Below are 22,399 nucleotides of genomic sequence, written 5' to 3' on the forward strand. Positions count from 1 at the left end.
ACATCTAATCTTATTTTCCTAGGGTGGTGCTTACTTGTAGAGCTTGTAGGAGTTTCATTATATTTATAATTACTCCTTTCACCTTTACATAATAGACTTTTGACAATAATTGCATAACCTTCTTGGGTTTCTCGTTCCTGGCTTGACAGCCAAATCTATGGAACTTGAAATTATTGGTGCTTTCTAACGTTTAATCTGAAGCTTGAGGAAATTTGACAAAAATAATACCTTGCATTCCATTGTTGAAAATGCCATCTCGAGGTCACGTGTGACCACCTGGACTCCAAACTCAAAGGTATCTTGCCAGGCTCTATCAGCTGACGGTTGAAAATGACAAAAGTAAATCAGCTTCAGCAAACAGTGGAAAATCTAGGGGAGGGGACTTAAGGAGCTCCAGCAACGTCATGAGAACCCAGTCTCTCTCCATCTCCCTTTCTTCTGTGTTGGCTCTTTTCACAGGACTGTTTCCCTGTGTTGTCTAGATGGCTGCCTGAGCTTCTTGTTTACACCCTCCTGGATTCCAGTCCAGCAGGAAATAACAAGTTCCTTGGCTGCTCAACCTGACAGAAGTCTTAGAATTTGCTCTTGTTAGTTTGGGACAGGTACACATCCCTGAACCCATCAGGGATGTGTGGCTGTAAGGATTTCCTGCTGTGATGGGCAGAGCTTAGGTGAGCAGGTCAGTCCCGGAACCAGAGGTCCCATCAGTTCCACCAAGGAAAGTGTTTTGAGAGTGCAGGTGGAGGATTTCCAGCCAACGACGCTCCAGCGACTGTTAGCAGATAAGGATGAGAACAGATGCAGGAATAGCAGATGTCCACCACACTCTCCAACCTTTCTGTAGCATTCAATCTTGGTGCCTTGAAATATGCGTCACTGCCTTCCCTCACACAGGGTTCTCTAGTCACCCTTCTCTCTGACTGCTCCTCCCCTGTGAGGAAAGTGATGGTGCATGGTTGTCCAACTCCATCCTCCCAGCTTAACCTCATGGAGTTCAGATTCAACTTGCCATCACCTCCTCTGTGCCTCTACCTACTCTGTTCCCTCAACCTAAACACTATTCCTCTTTCCACCTCTCATCTCAGCATGTTTGTGTCATCTACCGTGTTTCCCCGAAAAAAGATACCTTATTTTACTATAAGACCGGGTGTTATATTAATTTTTGCTCCAAAAGATGCATCAGAACTGAGTGTCCAGCTTATTGTACTATAAGACTGGGTCTTATATTAATTTTTGCTCCAAAAGACGCATTACAGCTGATTGTCCAGCAGTGTCTTATTTTCGGGGAAACACAGTATATCCTGGATCAAACACCTCTTCGTGAAACTTCCATATCAATTTTCTTCAAGGCAGAAATAAACTGTTTTCTCTCTAAACTCTTATCCTCCTCTCTCAAAGGTATAATTTTCTGTTTTAGACATTTTGTTATATATTGAAATATGTATGAGTGTCACATTAGCTCTTAGCTTCTTGAATGCAAGAATGTGGCTTATCTTTATCATTTACCCATCTATTCAATTCCACCCCTCCACCCAGGATCAGTCCTTACATAGTATTTGTTAAATAAACGTGTATGGCGCTTCCCAATTTTATTAAGGTGCTTCACATCCATCAGCATTTTTGCTTCTCAAAGTACATCTGGAGAGGAAGAACAAATGTCTCAGTTTTATATATGACAGTATATACCAGTTTTATACCAAGAGGATCGGAGATTTAACTGAAGACTTCTAAGCTAGTTTTGTAGAAAGTTGGGGGTGAAAACCTATATCTTTAGAGTTGGATTACTTGTTATTTTCCAAGAAAAACTTGCTGGTATGTATTGTATCATTGAAACCTGGAGAATAGTTGATACCAAGTCATTTTAATTTCAAATAAGTACTTCACTCTGAACTTTCAGTCTCTACCAGTTACTGGGATAGTGTGATGATTTGCTCCTCATATAAAGATAATTTAAAAGAAAATCCGGATACAGTGGTTATTTTTGGCCTGGTGTGGGCATTTTCATTGTTGTTGCTGCTGGTAGTGGTTCTCCCACCCCCTCTGCCCCCACCCACGTTTTGTGTGTGTGTGTGTGTGTGTGTGTGTGTGTGTGTGTGTGTGTGTACAGATACACTGCTCATGAGGTGGATTTCTTTTCCTACAGTCCTTCACTATTTTAAATATATATGAATATATTAGTATCAGGTGTACAAAACAACATAATGATTAGACATTTAAATCTCTCACTAAATGATACCTCCATCACCCCCCCCACACAACCCCCCCCCACCCCCCCCCCCCCCCCCCCCGCTAAGTCTACTACCCCTCTGCGGCCTTCAGTTTTAAAAATCTTTCCCTTTGCAATGAATCAGACATTGGCTTTGACATTTAGGGTCAAAACTGTGTCATCTCCTGTCCTGCCCCAGACTTTCCGCGCCCGCACAGCCCTCCTGGGGGTGGAGCCGCCATCCGAAGGTCAGTTAATAAACCGCCCCTGGGATCCGGAGCTCGGGGCTGTGGACTTGCTGAACTCGCCTTCAGGACTCGAGCCTGAAACTGGAGGCGGTCCTTGGGGACCGTGAAGAAGGGCGACCCCAGCTCGCCCAGACCAGCCAGCTCGTGTGCCCCAGGCATGGCGGCGCCGTCGAGGCTCCTGATCCGCGGGGGTCGCGTGGTCAACGACGACTTCTCGCAGGTGGCGGATGTGCTGGTGGAGGACGGCGTGGTGCGGGCTCTGGGTCGCGACCTGCTGCCGCCTGGGGGCGCGCCCGCGGGGCTACGGGTCCTCGACGCGGGGGGCAAGCTGGTTCTGCCAGGTGGCATCGACACGCACACGCACATGCAGTTCCCCTTTATGGGCTCAAGGTCCGTCGACGATTTCCACCAAGGCACCAAGGTACCCACCCCGCCGCGCCCGCACCCCGCGATGCCTGTGCCCGCCTCTCCTGCGCCCGGGGCTCCAAAGCGGAGTCCCCCTCCCCCCACAACCCCGCGCCTGCGCAGCGGGGAGGGGCTGAGTGGGCAGGAGCGAGCCGCAGCCATCTAGCGGGTGTAAGAGCTGGGATTAAGATTCTGCAGGCTGAGCCCCCTTTTTCTGGGTGCTCCTTCTCGGTGCCATTAGCCCACCTTGCCTAAACCAGCAGCTTCCTACCCCTATGTTTGGGTAATTTGACAAGTTTAAGGCAACCTTGCCCTAATTTCTCTACACCTTATATCCTCCCCACCCCGCATATTCATTGGCGTTCTATGGAAAGCCACAAGACTTCCGTAATATCTGTAGAATCTTTTAGTTAACTTGGCACTCCCAGACATTTCTCCCCATCTTCCATTCCCAGCCAGAACCAAATAAAAATCCATTCACCTGGTAGTTACTGCCTTGACTCAGAGTTAGTATGTGGTGGGTGTTGAGAAGTCTGGGAGGGATGGAAGCCCAGCGATCCACAGTCTTTGCCTCCTTCCATAAAAATAAAATACAACCCTGAGAAGGGTTTCCAAGAGAAATAGTCCAGATACGTCTCCCAGGCACTCCCACTTAGATCAAGCCGGCCTTGTCCCATCTCTTCTCTGAACTACTCGCCCTGGGGGCATTAAATACGGCCTCTGATTCTTACTGCTTGCTTGAGCACCTGCAGCTCTACTGATGGTGAAGGAGAATCAGATCACCAGTCCCCAGGTGAGGGAGCTTGGGTTTCTCTCCACACAAAGGCCTAGAGGATCAGGTCCGTGAAAAGAACCTTAAACGGTTCTCCAAGGCTCCTGAAAACAAGATCAGGAGATGAACAGGGCAGCCTTACAGGAAGGTATATTTAAAACTCCACTTACTACTTCTGCTAAAGCCAAACCCTCACCCTCCTTGAGCTTTGAATTTTGGGCTGCCTTGAGGGAAATGGCTACTTGCAAAACAAAAGTGTGGATACCCTGAAGGTCTAAACTCTTCACTCAGGCATGTGGTTGAGGTTTTTCTTAGGGCGACACCTTGATGTGTGTGAAACAGGGTGGGCTCCAACTATAGGCAGTTCGGGCTTTCAAAGCATTTTTAACCATAGTTCAGGTACCCTACTTATTTCTACCATTTTTACTCTCCTTACACCTCTCCCCTCCGCCTTACCTAATCATCTATGATTGACCAGAATATGTAACAGAAAAAAAAAAACAAAAGAGAGAAAGATTTAACCCAGAGAAAGGGGCCTGGAGCACGCTGCTCACGTCAACATTTGGAAAGCTTCCTCCTAGTTACTCATTGTCAACCTTTTTCATCAGGGCAGTGGTCAAAGTCTTTTGTAGGACAGATCATTATTTGTTTTGAAAATGGAACATTCATTTTTACCTTTTGCTAAAAATTGAAATTTGCTCAATTTTAATGAACTTATTTTTACATTTTATGTAAAATGTTCAGATATCAAAGCAATACAAATAATAGAAAATTGGGGAAAGGATAGGAAAGTAGACAGAAGAAAACTATTACCCATAATCTCCCACTTAATGACAACCAACATTTTGGTATATTTTCTCTATGCTTTTCAATATGCTTTTTTTTCCCACATTACTGAGAGTGTATTGTGTATATGTGTGTGTATACCTGTATATAAAAATTTTTTAAAATTTTTATTGGGGAATATTGGGGAACAGTGTGTTTTTCCAGGACGCATCAGCTCCAAGTCAAGTTGTTTTCAATCTAGTTGTGGAGGGCACAGCTCACTGTCCCATGTGGGAATTGATACTGGTGACCTTGGTGTTACGAGCACTGTGCTCTAACCAACTGAGGCAACCGGCCACCCTATATAAAATTTTGTAACTTGCTGTTTCCAGTTATAGTACAAACACTTCCTGTTATCACAGACTCATCATTAAAAAAGTCCTTTGTTGATGGCAGGTCGTTCCACTACCCCATTTGCCAGGTAGGAGCTGCTATTTCTGACCATATTAATTTAGTTTTTGAGATCTGTAAGTGAACAAATTTATAGAGAAAACTAGCCTTTACATGCACGTCTCTGGATGAGCCAAATGTGGTTTATATTCTTATAGGATTGCTTCATGCCCTAGAGGAAAATTTTCCTCAGGCAACCCCACAAAGATCCTTACTGACCTAAGGATACCCAAGCAAGGGCCAGAAAGAGCTCACCAGATGCTTTCCAAGGCACAGGCCCCTCTTTTGGAGTGTATGCATTCCAGGGCACCCTGCTCTTCTCCCTGGGGCTCTTCTTGCTGGCTTCTCCGGGATGGGTTGCTTTACCGCACTGAACACTTTGCAGCATCCATCTTCACCACTCCAGATTTGGGGATCTGTAGCAACTATTGTCACCCCATTGGCTATTTGGGTTGGGGAAGTAAGTGTTCTTTATCCTTTGAAGCTAAAGAGAGTTCATTCAGTCTTTTATTTAACCAGCAAAGATTTTGTTCAGACTTTCAGTAAGCAGTCCAGTTAAAAGCCGGTATTAAAAGCAGCAACCCATTTGTTTTTGCCTTTTCCTGGGTTATCTCAACCCTTATGCACCTTAAAGATTTTCTAAGAACAGCTCAAATAAAGTCATGGCCCTTCTACTTAAAACAAGGAGGCCTGGGATTTAGAGAGAAAACTCACCTAAGTTCATTCACACAGTGAAGCGGGGAGCTGATGGGGACAATAGGCCCTTGCTTGTCCCTAGCTTCCGGTCCAGGTCCACAGCCTGGTCCTGGGTGGGCTTCTTCAGAATTCCGCTGGCTACACTCAATAAATGTCAATGTACAAAACGTCCAAACCTGTAGAGAATTCTTGTAAGAGTTTATTTGCACCAAACTGATGACAATTGCTGAGAAGCAAGATCTCAAATGCTTTGGAGAATAACACTTTTACAGTTTCTTTTATGCAGTTGAGATTAAGGAGAGAATATAAGGAAGCTTACAGGAAGGTGGGAGAAAGCAAGGAGAGCATTGAATTACAGGATATCTAATATTTAGATTACATGCTCTCTTGAGGGTGGCTACCCTTATTTCAAAGGTGTGCTAAATAGATGCTCAAAAACAATGGACACGGCTTGCTTAAAGTAAAGATAAACCTTTTACTAAAAAAGTCATAGGCTTGTATTGTGACTACCCACCATGACCTACCCAGTTAGGAATTTATGATCAGATCACCCTGTGAGGTGACTTTCTTTAGAACCCCTTTTTGGCCCACAGTGTTTTCAGAAAATAGGTCCCCAAAGGTTAGACCATTCCCTGTTTGCTTTCTGCATCCTCCAGGCTGATCATTTATAATGTCTGACAAATAGAAGGGATACTGTTTGTGGTATTTCATTTATTGATTGCTAGATTGTGATGGGGCCCAATTTAAACAGTGAAATATAGGTCAACCAAAGGTTATGTGTTTTGTAAATCTAATTCATGTCAGAGGTTGATTTAAAGCCTGTAATTAATTTATTTAATTAAAGGTAAAAGCTTTCTATCTGATGTAACTAATAATGTTCTCCTTTGAATAAATCATATTTCATTTTGTTGGTCTATACTAGATGTATGGTGGTCTCTTAATAATTCAACCTCTGTGAGAAAAGACAATGGAATTTTTAATTCAAGTGGATATTGTGAATTAGATAAACTTGAAGAAATTGTGACTTTGTTTTTACTATATCCTGTGATAAAAGAGTGATTACAAGAGCTCAGCCAGTTTTCAAATATATATATTTGTATTCTGACATATATGCAGCTTGAAGTATGGACTTGCATTAAAAACCTGGCAGCATCAGTAGGTAGCGGAAAAATCATTTTTTTAAAAAATTGGGAAAACACTTTTTTTTTTTGGCAAGGACAAAAAGTCCTCGAAATTATCAAGAAAGGCAATTATACTTTACTCTGGAACTGTTTGGTCGGGTGCCATCAGGATAATTACTTATAATAAGGCAGTGGAAGGTATGTGATTAAGCACACATTTATGATTGTATTTATCGAGCTTCCTCACCTTGTAAAAGAGCTGTGCGCAGAAAACTTGGTTGCAACCCAAATTCCTTTTTCTGTTGCTTCCTGGAGCTCCAGGCTGGGCTTTAGAGGCTGTGTGGGCTGACTGTGTGACCTTGAGCAAGTGATTTCCTCTCTCAGGGTTGTCAACATTTTGTTACGTGTAAAATGAGGCTCTGGTTAGAAGAACAACTTCAATAAAAAAAATAAAATTTTACAACAAATAAAAGCAATATATAATCATCATCCAGCCCTTAGGAAAATGCTGGAGCATTATAGTTGCTCAATATATATTAGTTGAATGAATAAACTTTTTTTAAAAAAGGAAAAGAGTAGAAAGAAAAACATTTAAATCACCTCTAATTTTAACTTTTGCTTTCTATCCTTTCAGAGATTTTTTCTTTTTCGTTTGGGAGGGTATAGAAGCATTTTTCTTTCTACTAAATTGTGCATACTCTTCCGAGTCAGCCTTATTCATTAAACATTTCCCCATGACCCTAATTGTCATTGGAGCATGTGATTTCCATGGCCCCCTTTATCCTCTCTGAGTCCAGTCTGAGTCTCAGAGCTTTCTTTCTGGTCTTGGTACCTCTCGTGCATCAGGTTTCCATTTCTGCCTGCCTGAGGATATCGCAATTTGGTGTCCCATCAGTACATCAAACTTAGCATGTTCCAAACCAAATTTATCCTTCCCTCCAAATGCCAGGCCCAGTTTTCATCCCATTTCCCAAAGTGTTAACAGCTCAGCTCTCTTCTTCTCAGTGTTGGACATTTGGATGGTTTCTAGTTTTTTTTGCCTGTGTATAAAAACATTGTAACATAAGTCATCACTCAGATTCTTGATGATTGACTTAGAAATCACCCTTCAGAGTGAAATGACTGGGCTAATGCATAGGGGATACATCTTAAAGGAGTTTAATGCGTACATCCAGATTGCTCTTCAGTCTATGTTCCCATGACCAGTACATTAGAATATTCATCTCACCATCTCACTGCAACCTAGCCACTTGTGAATATTGACTTGCAAAAAAAAAATAAAAAAAAAAATCAATGCCAATTTAATAGGAAAAACATAGAATTTCTTAATTGTTAGTAAATATGCATTTTTTAAACTGCTGGTGAGGCTGAACTTTGAATGTCTTGTTGTGTTAGCTTGCATGTTTCAGCTCTAAGAGCTTATAATTCTGTGATTTCCTTAGGTGGCTCTTTATTGATTACAAAGTTAATCTTTGCACTACTAATTAGAGGAAGAAAAAAACCATCTCAAATGTTAATTTGAAACTACCTGATGTTAAATAAGGCTTTGGCCCTATTGAGGGTGTTGTATGTTAGGGATCCTTTCACTGAACTTTACAGAATCTAGACTTGCATTCTTTCCGTTTCCATACTTGAGTTCTCCAGGCTTTTCAGTTCCACCACGTGTTTCCACCTTAGTTTGCATGGACTGGATGTTTTAGATGTCCAACCAGGATAGTGTAGAAATCAAGGTTTTCATGATGCTACTGTCGGGGAGGAAAAACTTTTCCTGTAACCTCTTAGGTTTAGTTATTGGAGCCTGCAAATTAAATTGACAAAAGACAGATTAGCAAGAGATTTTTAAAATTCAGGTGTAAGCAAATTCACAGAAAAATGTGACTCAAGGAGGCAGTGCAAATTTGAGGCTTATATACCACCTTAGCAGGGGACAGGGAGGGGAAGAAGGGCGTTTAGGGAAAACAAAGACTTTTAGGAAAGTCAAATGGGCCTTTAGGAGAATTGGTGGGAGATACGATAGTTTTATGACAAAGGCTATTTAGGTGTGCTGCAAGCTTCTAGTCGCAGGTAATGAGTCAGTCTTCCCTGGTGGTGACACTTTCTGGAAGTGTCAATTGAATGACAGTTGAAATTCTTTTGAGAGGCTCTGCTTACCGGCAGATAAGGCACTTCAGGAAAAAAGCTGCTTCTCATTTAAAAAAATTTTTTAATGTATATATTTTTTATATTTTCAAATTTCAATTTTTACAGTTGTCAAAAAAGTTTATTCTCAAATGCCTTCAGCCTAAAATGATTTTTTTTGACACGCTGGCATATTCTGGACCCTGTCCCCACCATCTAGTATGGAAGAATCCTAAACTAAGAATTTTCTAAATTGATGGTTAGGTTCTATTAATTCAGTCAAATATTTCTTGGAAACCCACTAAGTGTCTGGCATTGTGGTTGGGGTAATACAGACTAAATCCATTTGCTCTCAGTGGCAGGTATATAGGGATATAATTTATGTTGGATTTAATAATAAATTATCTACTATAGACTTTTGCACTTATAGACTTAACTTTGATGATTGTGACTCTTTTTGAATGAATACTTGAGGTCTGGCATTTTCCCTTTTGTGAAGTCACTGGTCATAACAGCTTGCATCACCAAGCTGAGTTTTTGAGCAGGCTGTTTGGCTGCTAAGTGAGCTTTGGCAATTACCCACAGTCGACTCCTCACCATCACACTGGACTCTTCTTTTCACATGTCAAGTAGCACGTTAAGGGAGGACACTTCAATTTTTCAGTTATATTTCATTGCCTCCTAATAGCGAAATTGCATGTTCTAGTGTCTGTCCTGACTTCCTGAACCCTGAGGATCTGTTCACACATAAAAACAAAGACCTAAAAATTAGCTTAAAATAAAACAAAATGTCATCTTTTGTAAAAAAGAAAAATTATTTGAGTCATAGATATAGAAATAAACTATAATTTTGTCATATTAAAAGTCCTAGTTAACACGGAGAAGGTAATGTGTTTTGGGCAAAACTGAGCATCCAGCTTTCAAATTCAGCTCAAGGTCTACATTCCATATTAACATTTTCATAGAAGGATCCAGGCAACTACGTGGCCAGGGCGAGCCGTATTTTTGAGAAATGAAAAATCTTACATTAACATGCCACTTACACTCCTTTTTCATTTTGCTATTGGAAAAGTGAACCATCATAATTATGCCAACTCATAGTTTTTGGGGAAATTCATTGATCCCTTTCTCCATTTCTTTCTCCTATAAACATTTAAAGACTATTTATGTGCCGGGCACTGTAATAGGCACAGGGCACAGAGAGATGCATCAGAAATTACATCAATTGCATCAGAATCGTTGGGGGATGGTTTAAAAGTTCCCTAGATGATGCTAGTATGCGGCCAGGGTTAGGATTCACTGGACTAAGGAGAGGAGGAGCCAAGGAGGGAAGACATGGGTGACCTCTCTCTCTGAGGTAGAAATGAGCTCAGAGCACTCCAAGGAGAGGGAGGAATAGTGTCACTGGAATGGAGTGAATGAATTGGGAGTGTGGGGTGGGGGGACCTGACGCAATAGAAAGCTAAGAAAAAAGCCAAAGTTCAGATCATGCTGCGAGCCTTAAAGGATTGTATAATAATTGTCTTTTCTTTATCCTAAGAGCAAAGGGAAGTCAATGAAAGATTGGAAGTGGCAAGCAAGGCTGGGGACCAGGTGACAAGGAAGAGGCTACTAGTCTAGTTAGAAGATGAAAGGGGCACAGGGCAGTGGCAGTGAAGATGCAGGAAGTAGACTCGGGGAGTATGTAGAAGGTAGCCTGGGGTGCGGATGGGTTGGATTTGGGGATGCAGGGAAGAAGAGAGGTAAAGGTCCAGGGTGACTCTCAAGTCTGGTTTGCACAGTTAGATGGATGATGGTGTGCTTAATATTTCAAACTTGGGGAGACAAGGAGAGGCAATGTGGAAGACCTCTTTACAAAGCTGAATGTGTTTTCTGCAGTTGGAAGACAAATTGGGGTCCTGAGGTTTGTTTTCCTAAGTCTTAGTGACTAAGAGAAAGCTGAAAATTCATCCAAGTGTTTTCCTCCCTACGGCTCAAATGTACTGTTGGACTTCTTTTGGTTTTATTTGGGTTGAGCAGGTTCTGTGATTGATTTTTAGTGAAGCAGGGTCACTTGTTTTAGGATGAGCTTAGAAATGAAAATTTGGTGACACCATAAAAAGGAAAAAAAAATGCTTGGGATGCTTGCAATATTGATTTGCAACCTAATGCATTCTTAAATAAAATCTCGTGTTATGTAATATTATGACCCCACTGTTGGTTAGAGTTTATCTCAATTTATATTCTATCACATTTGCACCTGAGACAGCACATGCTCTGCTCTGCACAAAAGAAGGTTTTAGATAAACTGGAAGTATTTCAAGGGAAAGCAGCCAAAGTAATTAGGAGCTGAAAGAATTGATTTATGAGCCCAGATTAGAAAAGGTAAATGCATTTTGTTTGGCTCAGTACAAATAAAAGTGGAGCAAAGTCAATCAGCAGTAAAAACAGAGGAAACAATTAGGTTTTGTATAGAACTATGAAAGAAATGTTCACCCTTTACTGGTTCTACTTCTCCTAAGCTCTCTTCATTCTTCAAATGTTAAGTAAATCCTGAGGAACCCTTTGTGAAGTGAAGCTAGAAGCATCTGATGTTAGAAGAAATTAAACAAATACTGAAGATCTCTAAGGTGCGCTGGGAATGTGTATGCTCTGACCAGTGGTTTGGTCGATAAAGTGCATTTTCCCATGGAGGATAGTTGTGCGAAGGCGAAGAAGCACTAGTACAGGGCCGTTCCTTATAAACCTTTTAGCGGCACATTATTTCAATAGCGATTGTCACAGTGGTGAACATTACGTGAGCTTAATAAAATTGCATTTTATTTGGGAATTTATAATTCATAGTTTGATAGGATTTGTCTTGTTTTATGTGGCTCCTGGTTTCCTAAATGGTTGATTCATTTTACCAACCTGTGCATTTCTCCTGGTCATCCTCACTGAGGACTTGGAGCCCCAGGCTGGAAGGAAGATCACACTAAATGGAAGATCAGAGAAGGGGGAGCAGCCCACGTGGGGTTGAGGCCCAGAGTAGGCGACTGGAAGTCCTCTGGCTCAAAGTTGTATCTTCCTCCATGTTACCAATGAGAATTTGCCAGCTATGTAACCTTGGAGAGTCATTTAATGCCTCAGCCTCAGTATCCTCAACTGTAAAATAAGAAAAGCAATTCCTACCTCTCGGGGCTGTTGCAAGGTTTAATTAAATGAACTAATGAGTATAAGAGGCATAACGCAGAACTGGGCAGTTGAACAAATGCCTCTTTCAAGAGGCAAGTCACTCTTGAGAGGAGCAGGTATCTTCCACAGTTTGGGGCGTCCACTGTAATTGGGATTACAGTTCTGCAGCTCTGGCATGTGGCTTCTTGCATCCATTTTAGATCTGGAAATAATATTTGAGGATTTGAGATAACTTTGGGCAGCCCAAGGACCGTGGGTGGACCAGAAGAGGCAGGAGGAAGAAAGAGATTCAAGAGGAAGCTGAGGTACCAACAGTGCCCAGCAGCTGTTTGCCAAGACCCAGTGTCACAGCCAGGATCCCTGTGGCAAGTGGCTAACGTGCCAGTGGTTTGAAAAAAGGCAGATTCTCTTTTTCATCCATTTGCTCACACTGGCCCAGGCTATACTCTCCCATTCACTATAGTTTCTTTACATTTTTTCCCATTGTGAGGGGGAGGAGAGGCAGGAGGAGAGGAGAGAAGAAACAGAACACGAAGAGACAAAGAAAAGACAAGTGGCCGCTCCTCTCCTCTCCCTCTCCTGCTCCTGGTTAATTGGGGAGGTGGTGCACATGTGATAAATTCTTATTCAGGAGTTGCACATTGTAGCCCCAGGAATTTCAATCTGCTGTAGTGTTTTTTTTTAATAAAATGGCCCTTTGACCATCATATCTTCAGTCTAGTAAGAAGACCATAAACAGTCTGTGTACTTATATAGCACATACATGTACTTGTAGCTATGAGTTATGCTCAGTTAAAGAAAATGTAGCAAATACTGAAAACAAAATTTAAGTGGAGGGAAATTAACACAACTTATAGTGATGCCACATAGAAACAGCCGCTGTCAACGTTTCGTCTTGGCTCAGTACTGCTTCGTTTTCACGCTAAGTGTCGTGTCGGTATGTTATCAAGGCTCCTATGAATCGTGTCTTGCTTCTCTCTCCCTGGTCATGTCCGCCACCCTCAGGACCCTTCTGGCATCCTCTCCAAGGCGACTGCCACATCTTTCTCCTGCCCTTGATTGCTCTTCAGTGCCCAGTCTGCATTGTTCAGTCTGCAAATACACCAGGTGGACATGTGCTCGGGCACCTCACACTCAGGATGTTCCACAGGGAGCTCATGCTCCCTCCAAATGCCAGACCGGCTCCCCTCCTGTGTCTCCTCCTCTGCCACCCTCTGAGTCATCCCAATCACACTGTGCTCAGGGGCTCCTGTCAGCCCTATGCACAGCCACTGCCCCACCTTCCTCCTCCGGAAGCCATCGCTGTGCACCGTCCCCTGTCATCTTAATTCTGCCCTTTCCCACTTTTCTGCTGAATTGTTGCCTCTTCCTCATGGGCCCCTCAGAGCTTCCTCAGAGCTTCCCCTGTGCTGTTGGCTGTTCTGAAAGCACAGGCTCTGGAGCTGATGACCTGGTTCCAATCCTGCCTTTGTCACTCGTGGCTGTGAGACTTTGGGCAAGTTATTTAATGGTGTTGTGTTCAGTTTCCTAAACTCTGGAATGGGGTCAACAATACTACCTGCCGCAGAGCTGGTGGGATGATTACACCAGTTAAAACACCTAGAACATCCGAATAGTTCCTGGCACATAATAAGCGCTCGCTACAGGTTAGATATTATTATCCTGTTGTCCTAATGCTAATTTCAAACCAAGCCTCTTCTGATCTCTGAGTTGATCTTACCCTCTGAATTCCCAGTAGTCTTTTGCCTGGATCTCTTCTAGGGAGCTTAGCAATTTTTACTTCCCTTTAGCATTTCCTATACTACCATTTATTATAGAAGTATACTTTCTACCTTTATTACAATGTGAGTATTTTATAATTATTTCTTCATATTTTCATCTCCCCCCTTAGACTATAAACACTCTGAGGGCAGAATCTTTGAATATTTAGACGTCCTCCGAGTGCCCTCAATTCGTGTAATGGCTTGCACGTGGTAGGCTTTTTTTGTTTTAGTAACAATTTTATTAATGTGTAATTCATATACAATACAATTCAGCCATTTAAAGTGTACCATTCAGTGGTGTTTAGTATATTCATAGAGTTGTGCAACCATCGCCACAATCAATTTTAGAACATTTTATCACCCCAAAAAGAAACCTTATATTCTTTAGCTATCACCCAACTCTCCACAACCTCTCCAGCCCTAGGCAACCACTACTCTACTTAGTGTCTCTATGGAATTGCCTCTTACGGATGTCTCATGTGAATGGAGTCATATAATATATGATCTTTTCTGATTGGCTTCTTTCGCTTAGCTTAATATTGTCAAGGCTCATTCATGTTGTGGCATGTATCAGAACTTTATTTCTTCTTATGGCCAAATAATATTCCATTGTATGCATATACCACACTTTGTTTATCCATTTATCAGTTGATAGACATTTGGGTGGTTTCCACTTTTTGGTTAGTATGGATAGTGCTGCTCTGAATATTCATATACACGTTTTTGTGTGGACATGTTTTCATTTCTTTTGATATATTCCTACGAGTAGAATTGTTGGGTCATGTGGTAACTCTACGTTTATCTCCCTGAGGAACTGCCAGACTGTTTTTCAAAGTGCTGCACCATTTTATTTGTGTTTCTACCACCATGTATCTAGTTTCCCCACATCCTGCAGGTGGTAGATTTTTAATATGGAAAGAATGGAAAGAATAATTCTTTAAGCTTGATTTTCTAGTTCAGTAGATATGAAAGAAGTACTTGCTTCTAACATTTTAATTAATAGCATTTTGTATTAGAAAAATCCTTTCATCCTCAACGGATGTTTGTGTCGCATAAGCAAGGTGAGAAGACTCATCTGCATTTAGATAAAAATACACAGCCTGATTAATTTTTCTTGGTATTGTCATTACAACAATAGGGATTTCTTAAGAGATGCAAATATGTATTGTTTTACATGAGTAAGTCAATGTTATCTAGAGGTAGAGACAAAGTACAGGATCTTGTACAAAAAGATTTTTGAGAGCAAAAGAATTGGAGTGAGGCCCAGTGATTTAAAAAAAAAAAAAGATCCATCTAAATAAGCAAGAAAAAGGAGGTATTAATAGAAGAGAGCTAGTATACCAGGTGGGACATAGAAGCACTTGGTATTTCTGGGGGGCTGTGGGGAGAGGGTGATGGGGGTGCAGTTGGAGGGACCTGAGAGAGAGGCTGGTGGCACCCCCTTCTGTGTTGTAACATGACCATGTTTCTAGTGGGGAGATAAGACAATGTATGAAAAATGGAAAAATTCCTAATTCTAAAGCAATAGTGAAAAGGCTTATGATGCCTCATGAGCTGAAGCTTATAAAGCACTTACCATGAGTCAAATACCATGTTAAGCACTTTATATACATCACTTCAATTTAATTTTCCTAACAACCCTATGGTTTAGGTACAATTACTGTCCTCACTTTGCAGATGAGGAATCAAAGGCACACGGATGTTAAGAAATTGCTGATGTCTGCACTCCCCTGTTTATTACAGCGTTATTAACAATAGCCAAGATATGGAAATGACCTAATGTTCCATCTATGGATGAATGAATAAAGGAAATGTGAGAATATATATATATATATATATTCATATATATATATATATATTTCAGCCATGAGAACAAAGGATATGCTGCATAGACAGACCTTGAAGGCATTGTGCTAAGTGCAATAAGTCAGAGAAAGACAAATAGTGTGTGATATCACTTATATAAGCAATCTATCTAAAAAACAAACAAACAAACTTATAGAAGCACAGAGTAGAATGGTGGTTACCTGGGGCTTGGGGTGGGGGGGAATGGGGAGCTATTGGTCAAGAGATAGAGATTTCTAGTTATAAGATTAATAAGTCCTGGGGATGTATGTAATACAGCATGGTGCCTAGAGTTAATAATTGAAAGTTGCTAAGCGAGTAAATCTTCAATGTTATCACCACACAAAAAAAGAAATAGTAATTATGTGAGGTGATGGAGGTGTTAACTAACTCTACAGTGATAATTTCACAATATAGAAGTTTATCAAGTCAACACATGTACAACTTAAACTTAAACTGTGTGATATGTCAATTATATCTCAATAAAGCTGGGGAAAAAAATAAAAGCATTCTTTTTTCTTCCATGCTCAGGAAAACTAGATATTAAAAAAGGAAATGGAATATAAAACATATAAAAAAGAAATAAAATATAGAATACATCAAAAGAAACAAGGAAGGAAGGAGGGCGGGAAGGAAGGAAGGAAGGAAGGAAAAAAGGAAGGAAAAAAGGAAGGGAGGAAAGAAAGAAGGGAGGAAGGAAGGGAGGAAACTGTTCAGGGTATCAAGTGTTGAATCTGAGCTTTGTGCCCTGGATCCAATAAGCCTCCGTGGCTGGGGCCCTCAACGACTACCTATGTTTGTTTTCTTCACCTATGTTATTTGAATACAACAGTTGAAAGCACATTAACCACTTTGTGATTTTAGTTTAAATAAAATCAATTTCAATAATTAGTCAAGACACTTGGTTTTAAAATTAATCGTAATGTAATGTAATATGCTAAGGAGAATATAAGAGTTGAGACAGATCTTGTAGGGCCTTGTGGACCATGCTAAAGAAGATTCAATTTTATTCCAGAGGCGGTGAGAAGCATTCAGTTTTAAGCTTTGGAGTCAAAGGGTCACATCCATGCTTAGGGACATCCCACTAGTTGCAACGAAGGGGTTTTTATTGGAGGCAGTGAGAATTAAACTGGAGATGTAAATACCAGGTGAGGGATGAGAAGAGTCTAAATGAAGACTAGAGCCTTGGGGATGGATTAGAGGGGTAGATGGGAATTAAGGAAAGATGGGGGGATCACCGGTTGGTTGTGGGGAATGAAGATGAAGTGGGAATCATGTTGAATCTTTCGGGATTCTGCACAGACCACAGTTGCGTTGGAAACACAAGTCACCAAGATTGATTCTAATAAAATGGGATTTTCAATAATGAATATAGTTTTCTAGAGAAGAAAAAAATTTGAATATTCACTTTTTCCATTTTAGTTTTTCTTTATTGTCCTCCCTCTGTTTTCTTGGGTCAAAGTCATTTTTATTTCATGAGACATGCCATTCTTTTTACAGAAGCAATTCCAGCAGTTTTAATACTTCAAACTTTAATTTATGCACTCGACTTGTGTCCCTCTGGGTTTTTAAAAGGCAGCATCTTTGTGCAATTTCCGGGACCCATCAAGTTTGACCAAGTGCTTGCAAATGCATTTTTTTTTCTCCTTCTCGGCCCCCCCCCCCCCCCCAAGCTGTTGTTTCTCAGTCTAGTTGTGTAGGACACAGATCCCTGGCCCATGCTGGTATTATGAGCCTTGCGCTCCCCTGGGCTGAGGCAGAGCCCTCCGCAGCTCAGCTCCAGGGAGAGCCGTTGTTCACAATCTTAGCTGTAGAGGGCGCAGCTCACTGGCCCATGTGGGGACCGAACTGGCAACCTCAGCGTTGGGACTCCTAACTACCTGAGCCACAGGTCTGGCCTGCAAATGCATATTGTTCAAGGAGATAAATGACTTACTAGGAAATGGATGGCTCACTTGTTGAAACCCCCTTGTGATTCCAGGCTGCCCTGGCAGGAGGCACCACCATGATCATCGATTTTGCCATTCCTCAGAAAGGCGGTTCCCTCATCCAGGCCTTCGAGACCTGGCGAAGCTGGGCTGATCCCAAAGTCTGCTGCGACTACAGCCTTCACGTGGCAGTGACATGGTGGAGTGACCAGGTGAACCACTTAGGGCTTCAATTTCTTCCACTTAGTCCCTAGTCCTTTCTCTGGACAAGATCAAGAAGCTGATAATGTCAAAACATAAGAAAGTGGGATGTTGGTTGCTTCCTGGATGACTGGAGTTCAGAATTGGAGGGAAGACTTTTCATTGCATGGTCTTTTGTACCTTTTGAATTTTGAATCCTGGGAACTATTTTTTAAAAATCATATATAGATGATAGCAAAAATCCTTCATAATTCACAACAGCCTTTTCTAATATTTAATTCATGGCGTGTAATTTTTAAAAGTACCTATCTCCCTTTTTCTCAATTTCCACATTTACAGACTTTTTTTTTTTAATTGGAGAATATTGGGGAACAGTGTGTTTCTCTAGGGCCCATCAGCTCCAAGTCGTTGTCCTTCAATCTAGTTTTGGAGGGAGCAGCTCAGCTCCAGGTCCAGTTGCCATTTTCAATCTTTAGTTGCAGGGAGCGCAGCCCACCATCCCATGTGGGAATTGAACCGGCAACCTTGTTGTTGAGAGCTCGCCCTCCAACCAACTGAGCCATCAGCCGCCCCTTCGGAAGCTCAGCGGCAGCTCATTGTCTTCAAACTAGTTGTGGAGGGCACAGCTCACTAGCCTATGTGGGAATCGAACCGGCGACCCTGTTGTTCAGACTTCGCCAGCTAACCAACTGAGCCATCCGGCTGCCCTCCAGACCCTTTTAAAATAGTATTTTCCAACAGATTAGAACTTCAATTAGAAATGTTTAATTTTGGGAGAAAAACCAAGGAAATTCCCATTAAAACTAGATGCGTCCATTTCCACTGTTAGCCATCTCCCCCCTCCCCCACCCCGCCTTTTTTCCCCTCCTGTGCACTTGAAAGAGGAAAGGACAGACTGGAAACGTTTTCAAGGCCTTCTTCTCTCATCTGTCTCCTAACCCGGTGCTCTTTCTACACTGTTCTGCTAATGTCACCACCTGGTCAAATCATTTCATAATGGAGCTCAAAGCAACCTTCCATGTCTGCTAATTACTTAGGCCATGGCACAAATGTTAACATGATTCAGATAAGAAAGATAGTTTTGAGAGATGTTAAAATGTGTTCTTTTCTCCCCCTATACATTTGTGTGTGTACTTTAGAAAAAATTTTTTACTTGTGATTTAAATCAACAACATGTTTTTCCACATTGGACTTAATTTAGAAATCTTTTTACCAGGAAGCATTCACAAGGTGACTTTATTTGAAGTTACCATGTAACTATGTCCCCACTTTGCCTGAAAATTGGGCTTTAGACACCAAGTTAATATAAAACAAGTAATCAATCTTTAACAGATAGTTCAGCAAATATAATAGCCAGGTTTATAGTCCACAGCTAAAGTTAATTTTTCTACAAAAATGTCATTCTAAGTGATGCGTCTGATCTCTTTGGTGCTTTTAGGGCCCTCCTGCCTTCCTTCTTTCCCCCCACCCTCCATTCCTCCCTCTCTTATTGTATAAGAAAGAGCAATCATGCTGATGTTTACCCTTACCAGTGCTTCTCACACGTAAATATGCAAATGTTACCTCGTCATTATTGTTAAAATACAGAGTTTTGCTTGGGCATCTGCAACAATGTGCCATAGACTGGGGGACTTAAACAATAGAAATGTATTGTCTCACAGTTCTAGAGACTAGAAGTCCAAGATCAAGGTGTGGGCAGGTTGGTTCCTTCAGAGTTCTGTGAGGGAGAATCTGTTCCGTGCCTCTGGTGGTTTACTGGCAATCTTCGGTGTTCCTTACTTTGCAGAATCACCCCATCTCTGCCTTCATCTTCTCGTGGTGTTCTCCCTGTGTGCATGTCTGTGTCTAAATTTCTCCTTTTAATAAGGACACTAGTCTTATTGGATTTGAGCCTACCCTAATGACCTCATCTTAACTAATTACATCTGCAATGCCCCTATTTTCAAATTAGGTCACATTTGGTACTGGGAGTTAGGGGATCAACATATGAATTTTGGGGGGACACAAGTCAACTCATAACAGTAGGTCTGGGTGGGGCCTGAGAAGCTGCATTTCAAGCAAGCTCCCAGGTGATGCTGATGGGGCTGGTTCAGGTACCACACTTTTGGAGCAAGGCTTAGGCTACTGTGCCGAGAGTCATATCATGGGACTTACTCACAGATGTGGATGAGAGGGGTGATGAACAAGGTCATCTTCAGAAAGGCTCTTCTACTCAGCAAGTAATAGGTATTTAATTTGAGCAATGCAGATTGTACATTCCTTTGGAAGCCCATCATGTGAATATGCTAATAATGTTCAAAGCATTTTTTTCTGACTATAAAAAGTAATATACCCATGGTAGAAAATTTGAAATTATAGAAAAGGTTTTTTAAAAAATGAGGCTCAATAACACTATTAACTCTTTCATGATTTAAAGTATTGTATCAGCAGCAATTCATAGGATGAAATGTGGGTCTAAAGTGGGGGAAAGATCAAGACTTTAATTACATTTTTTCTGGAATTAAACTGTTGTCCTTGTTTTCCTTAATTCTCTCGTGAATGCAATGTTTTAGAGAACGTTGAAATTGTCTTTAAGTGAAGCAGTGACGTTTTCTTATTGTTATTCCCTTTTAGGTTAAAGAAGAAATGAAAATCCTTACCCAAGAGAAAGGTGTGAACTCTTTCAAAATGTTTATGGCATATAAAGATCTGTATATGTTGAGAGATGCGGAGATGTACGCAGCCTTCTCTCAGTGCAAGGAAATTGGAGCAATTGCTCAGGTCCATGCAGAAAATGGAGACCTAATTGCAGAGGTAAGCAACTGCATTCCAAAGCTTCTCCAGAAATGAAAATGACCATAACTTAAGGTGAAGGCAATTGGCCCTAAGTAGGTAAACTCATGTAATGCACTGGAAGAAACGAATTTTCTGCGGTTTGGAACCACTTAGTTGGTTTCCTTGAGTCCCTGCTCTGAGTTTTATTCAGGTTACACATTTAAATGAGAATTTCCCCCTTTAAAACCAGCTACTAGATCTCAAACATGTTTTTTTGTAAAAACAAATATTTTTCTTTGTGTAGCCCAACACTATTTTTATTTATTTATTTTTTTTGGTAGCTCAGGCTGCTGGTTTGGAATTCCAAAATGTGGGCATCGGCTTCATCTGATGACTTAAGCAGTGTATTAGGTAGCTGTTAAAGTCCCACTCCTTTCAGAAACTGGGTATTAAAATGTGCTTTGGAGGAATCTAGATGCTATTTATTTCTCATATTAGTTCTATTATTAATACCTGAAGGCTGCACCATCTGCAAGATTTAAAGAGCTGTCTCTTATTCTTTATGTTAGCTGAATTTTTTCTCTCCCTAGGCTCATTTCCTATTAAAGTCAGTGAGACTGAGGCTTGACGGCTAGGAGGCAGTGGGGGATGAGAGGAGAACGTGAGCTGTAAACTCAAACAGACCAGGATTTACACTTGACTTCCTACTTCCTAGCTGTGTGACACAGGGCGAGTCATTTTCCACTTGGAGCCGTGACTTCCTGCTTTTCTTATAAGGAAGAAATAACCTTTCAGAGAGGGGAAATAACTGGTCCAATATCATTCAGTGGGTTGGGGGAGAGGACAGTGAAGACTGATTCAGTAAAAAGTAGCAATAACTACATAATATAATACAACGATTCACTTCAACAAGGATCCAGCATTGGAGATTAGCATATTTCATTTTATTTTGTTCGTTCTGAACCAATAAGTCTTAAATATAAACACTACTTTTCAAAGGATGTGAGTAGAACTAACCTATCTTTTTCACCTTTCAATCATGATAATTTGTCAAATATGTATAAGAAAATTTTACATATACTATCAGAGTATTAAATTTATTTTTACCTAATGCTTTGTACATACACACATTCGCACACACACCTATGCCTAACAGATCCAAAAGCCAGTCAGGGTATTTATTTTACGATACAATAATGGCATTTGTCAACCTTCCTTGCACGTGTTTATGTTCCTGCTGCCTTTTTAGGGAGCAAAGAAGATGCTGGCATTGGGGATAACAGGCCCCGAGGGCCATGAGCTGTGCCGCCCAGAAGCCGTGGAGGCAGAGGCCACACTGAGAGCTATCACCATTGCCAGCTCCGTGAACTGCCCTCTCTACATCGTGCACGTGATGAGCAAGTCTGCAGCAAAGGTGGTTGCAGACGCAAGGAGAAATGGTAATTCCTGAACTATCTCACCTCACTTGTAACTCCGTATTAGCTAAAGAGTCAGGTAAAATACCTGCAACCTCTCTTTTGCTTATGAGAAAGTTGCACATGAATTTCCACAACTGTTCTTCCTCCCTTATCGTCTTTTCTGTTTTCTTTCATCCTTATGCATGTCTGTTGTTGTTCTCTTTTTTGGCTCACCTTCATGACTGCTTCTCTTCCTTCAGGTTATTTCTTCGCCATCCTTAGACCCTCAAGACATTTTCTTCAGCCACAAGTCCCCACCCTTAATGCCACTAGCATCCATTTTCTAATCTGATGGTCAAGTGCAAACTCTCCAGTTAACTCTAAAGAAGCTTCTCTGTCTGTCTGTTAGGACCTCCACCATCCCTCCCAGTACCTGGATCAGGGTAGTGCAGGGCACAACAAATTTCTTTTGAATTGAATCAACTTGTCTCATAGCAACTTGGGTGTTGATGCGATTGAAGCAGTTATCCAAATCGTATTTTTATGACAATTATTTTAAGGTTTTTAAAACCAAAGT

General features: G+C 41.3%; 1 protein-coding gene across 3 annotated transcripts in view; it reads left to right on the plus strand.

Moving 5' to 3' along the window:
- Nucleotides 1–2,469: 2,469 nt before the first annotated feature.
- The window catches only part of DPYS (dihydropyrimidinase), a 96,514-nt gene continuing 76,584 nt past the window's right edge, over nucleotides 2,470–22,399 (plus strand). For 2 of the 3 annotated variants that reach the window (XM_074316270.2, XM_019750646.3), the window contains exons 1-4: nucleotides 2,474–2,875; nucleotides 17,524–17,682; nucleotides 20,285–20,464; nucleotides 21,675–21,864. In XM_074316270.2, the coding sequence (XP_074172371.1) occupies nucleotides 2,612–2,875; nucleotides 17,524–17,682; nucleotides 20,285–20,464; nucleotides 21,675–21,864 (793 nt within the window). In that variant the 5' untranslated portion in view covers nucleotides 2,474–2,611. Of the gene's footprint in view, nucleotides 2,876–17,523; nucleotides 17,683–20,284; nucleotides 20,465–21,674; nucleotides 21,865–22,399 lie in introns of all 3 variants that reach the window. The other variant, XM_074316271.2, reaches the window with a different exon arrangement.

Source organism: Rhinolophus sinicus, chromosome 6, assembly GCF_057876585.1.
Source record: "Rhinolophus sinicus isolate RSI-liver-muscle chromosome 6, RSI-T2T, whole genome shotgun sequence".
In the NCBI taxonomy this organism is placed as follows: domain Eukaryota; kingdom Metazoa; phylum Chordata; class Mammalia; order Chiroptera; family Rhinolophidae; genus Rhinolophus; species Rhinolophus sinicus.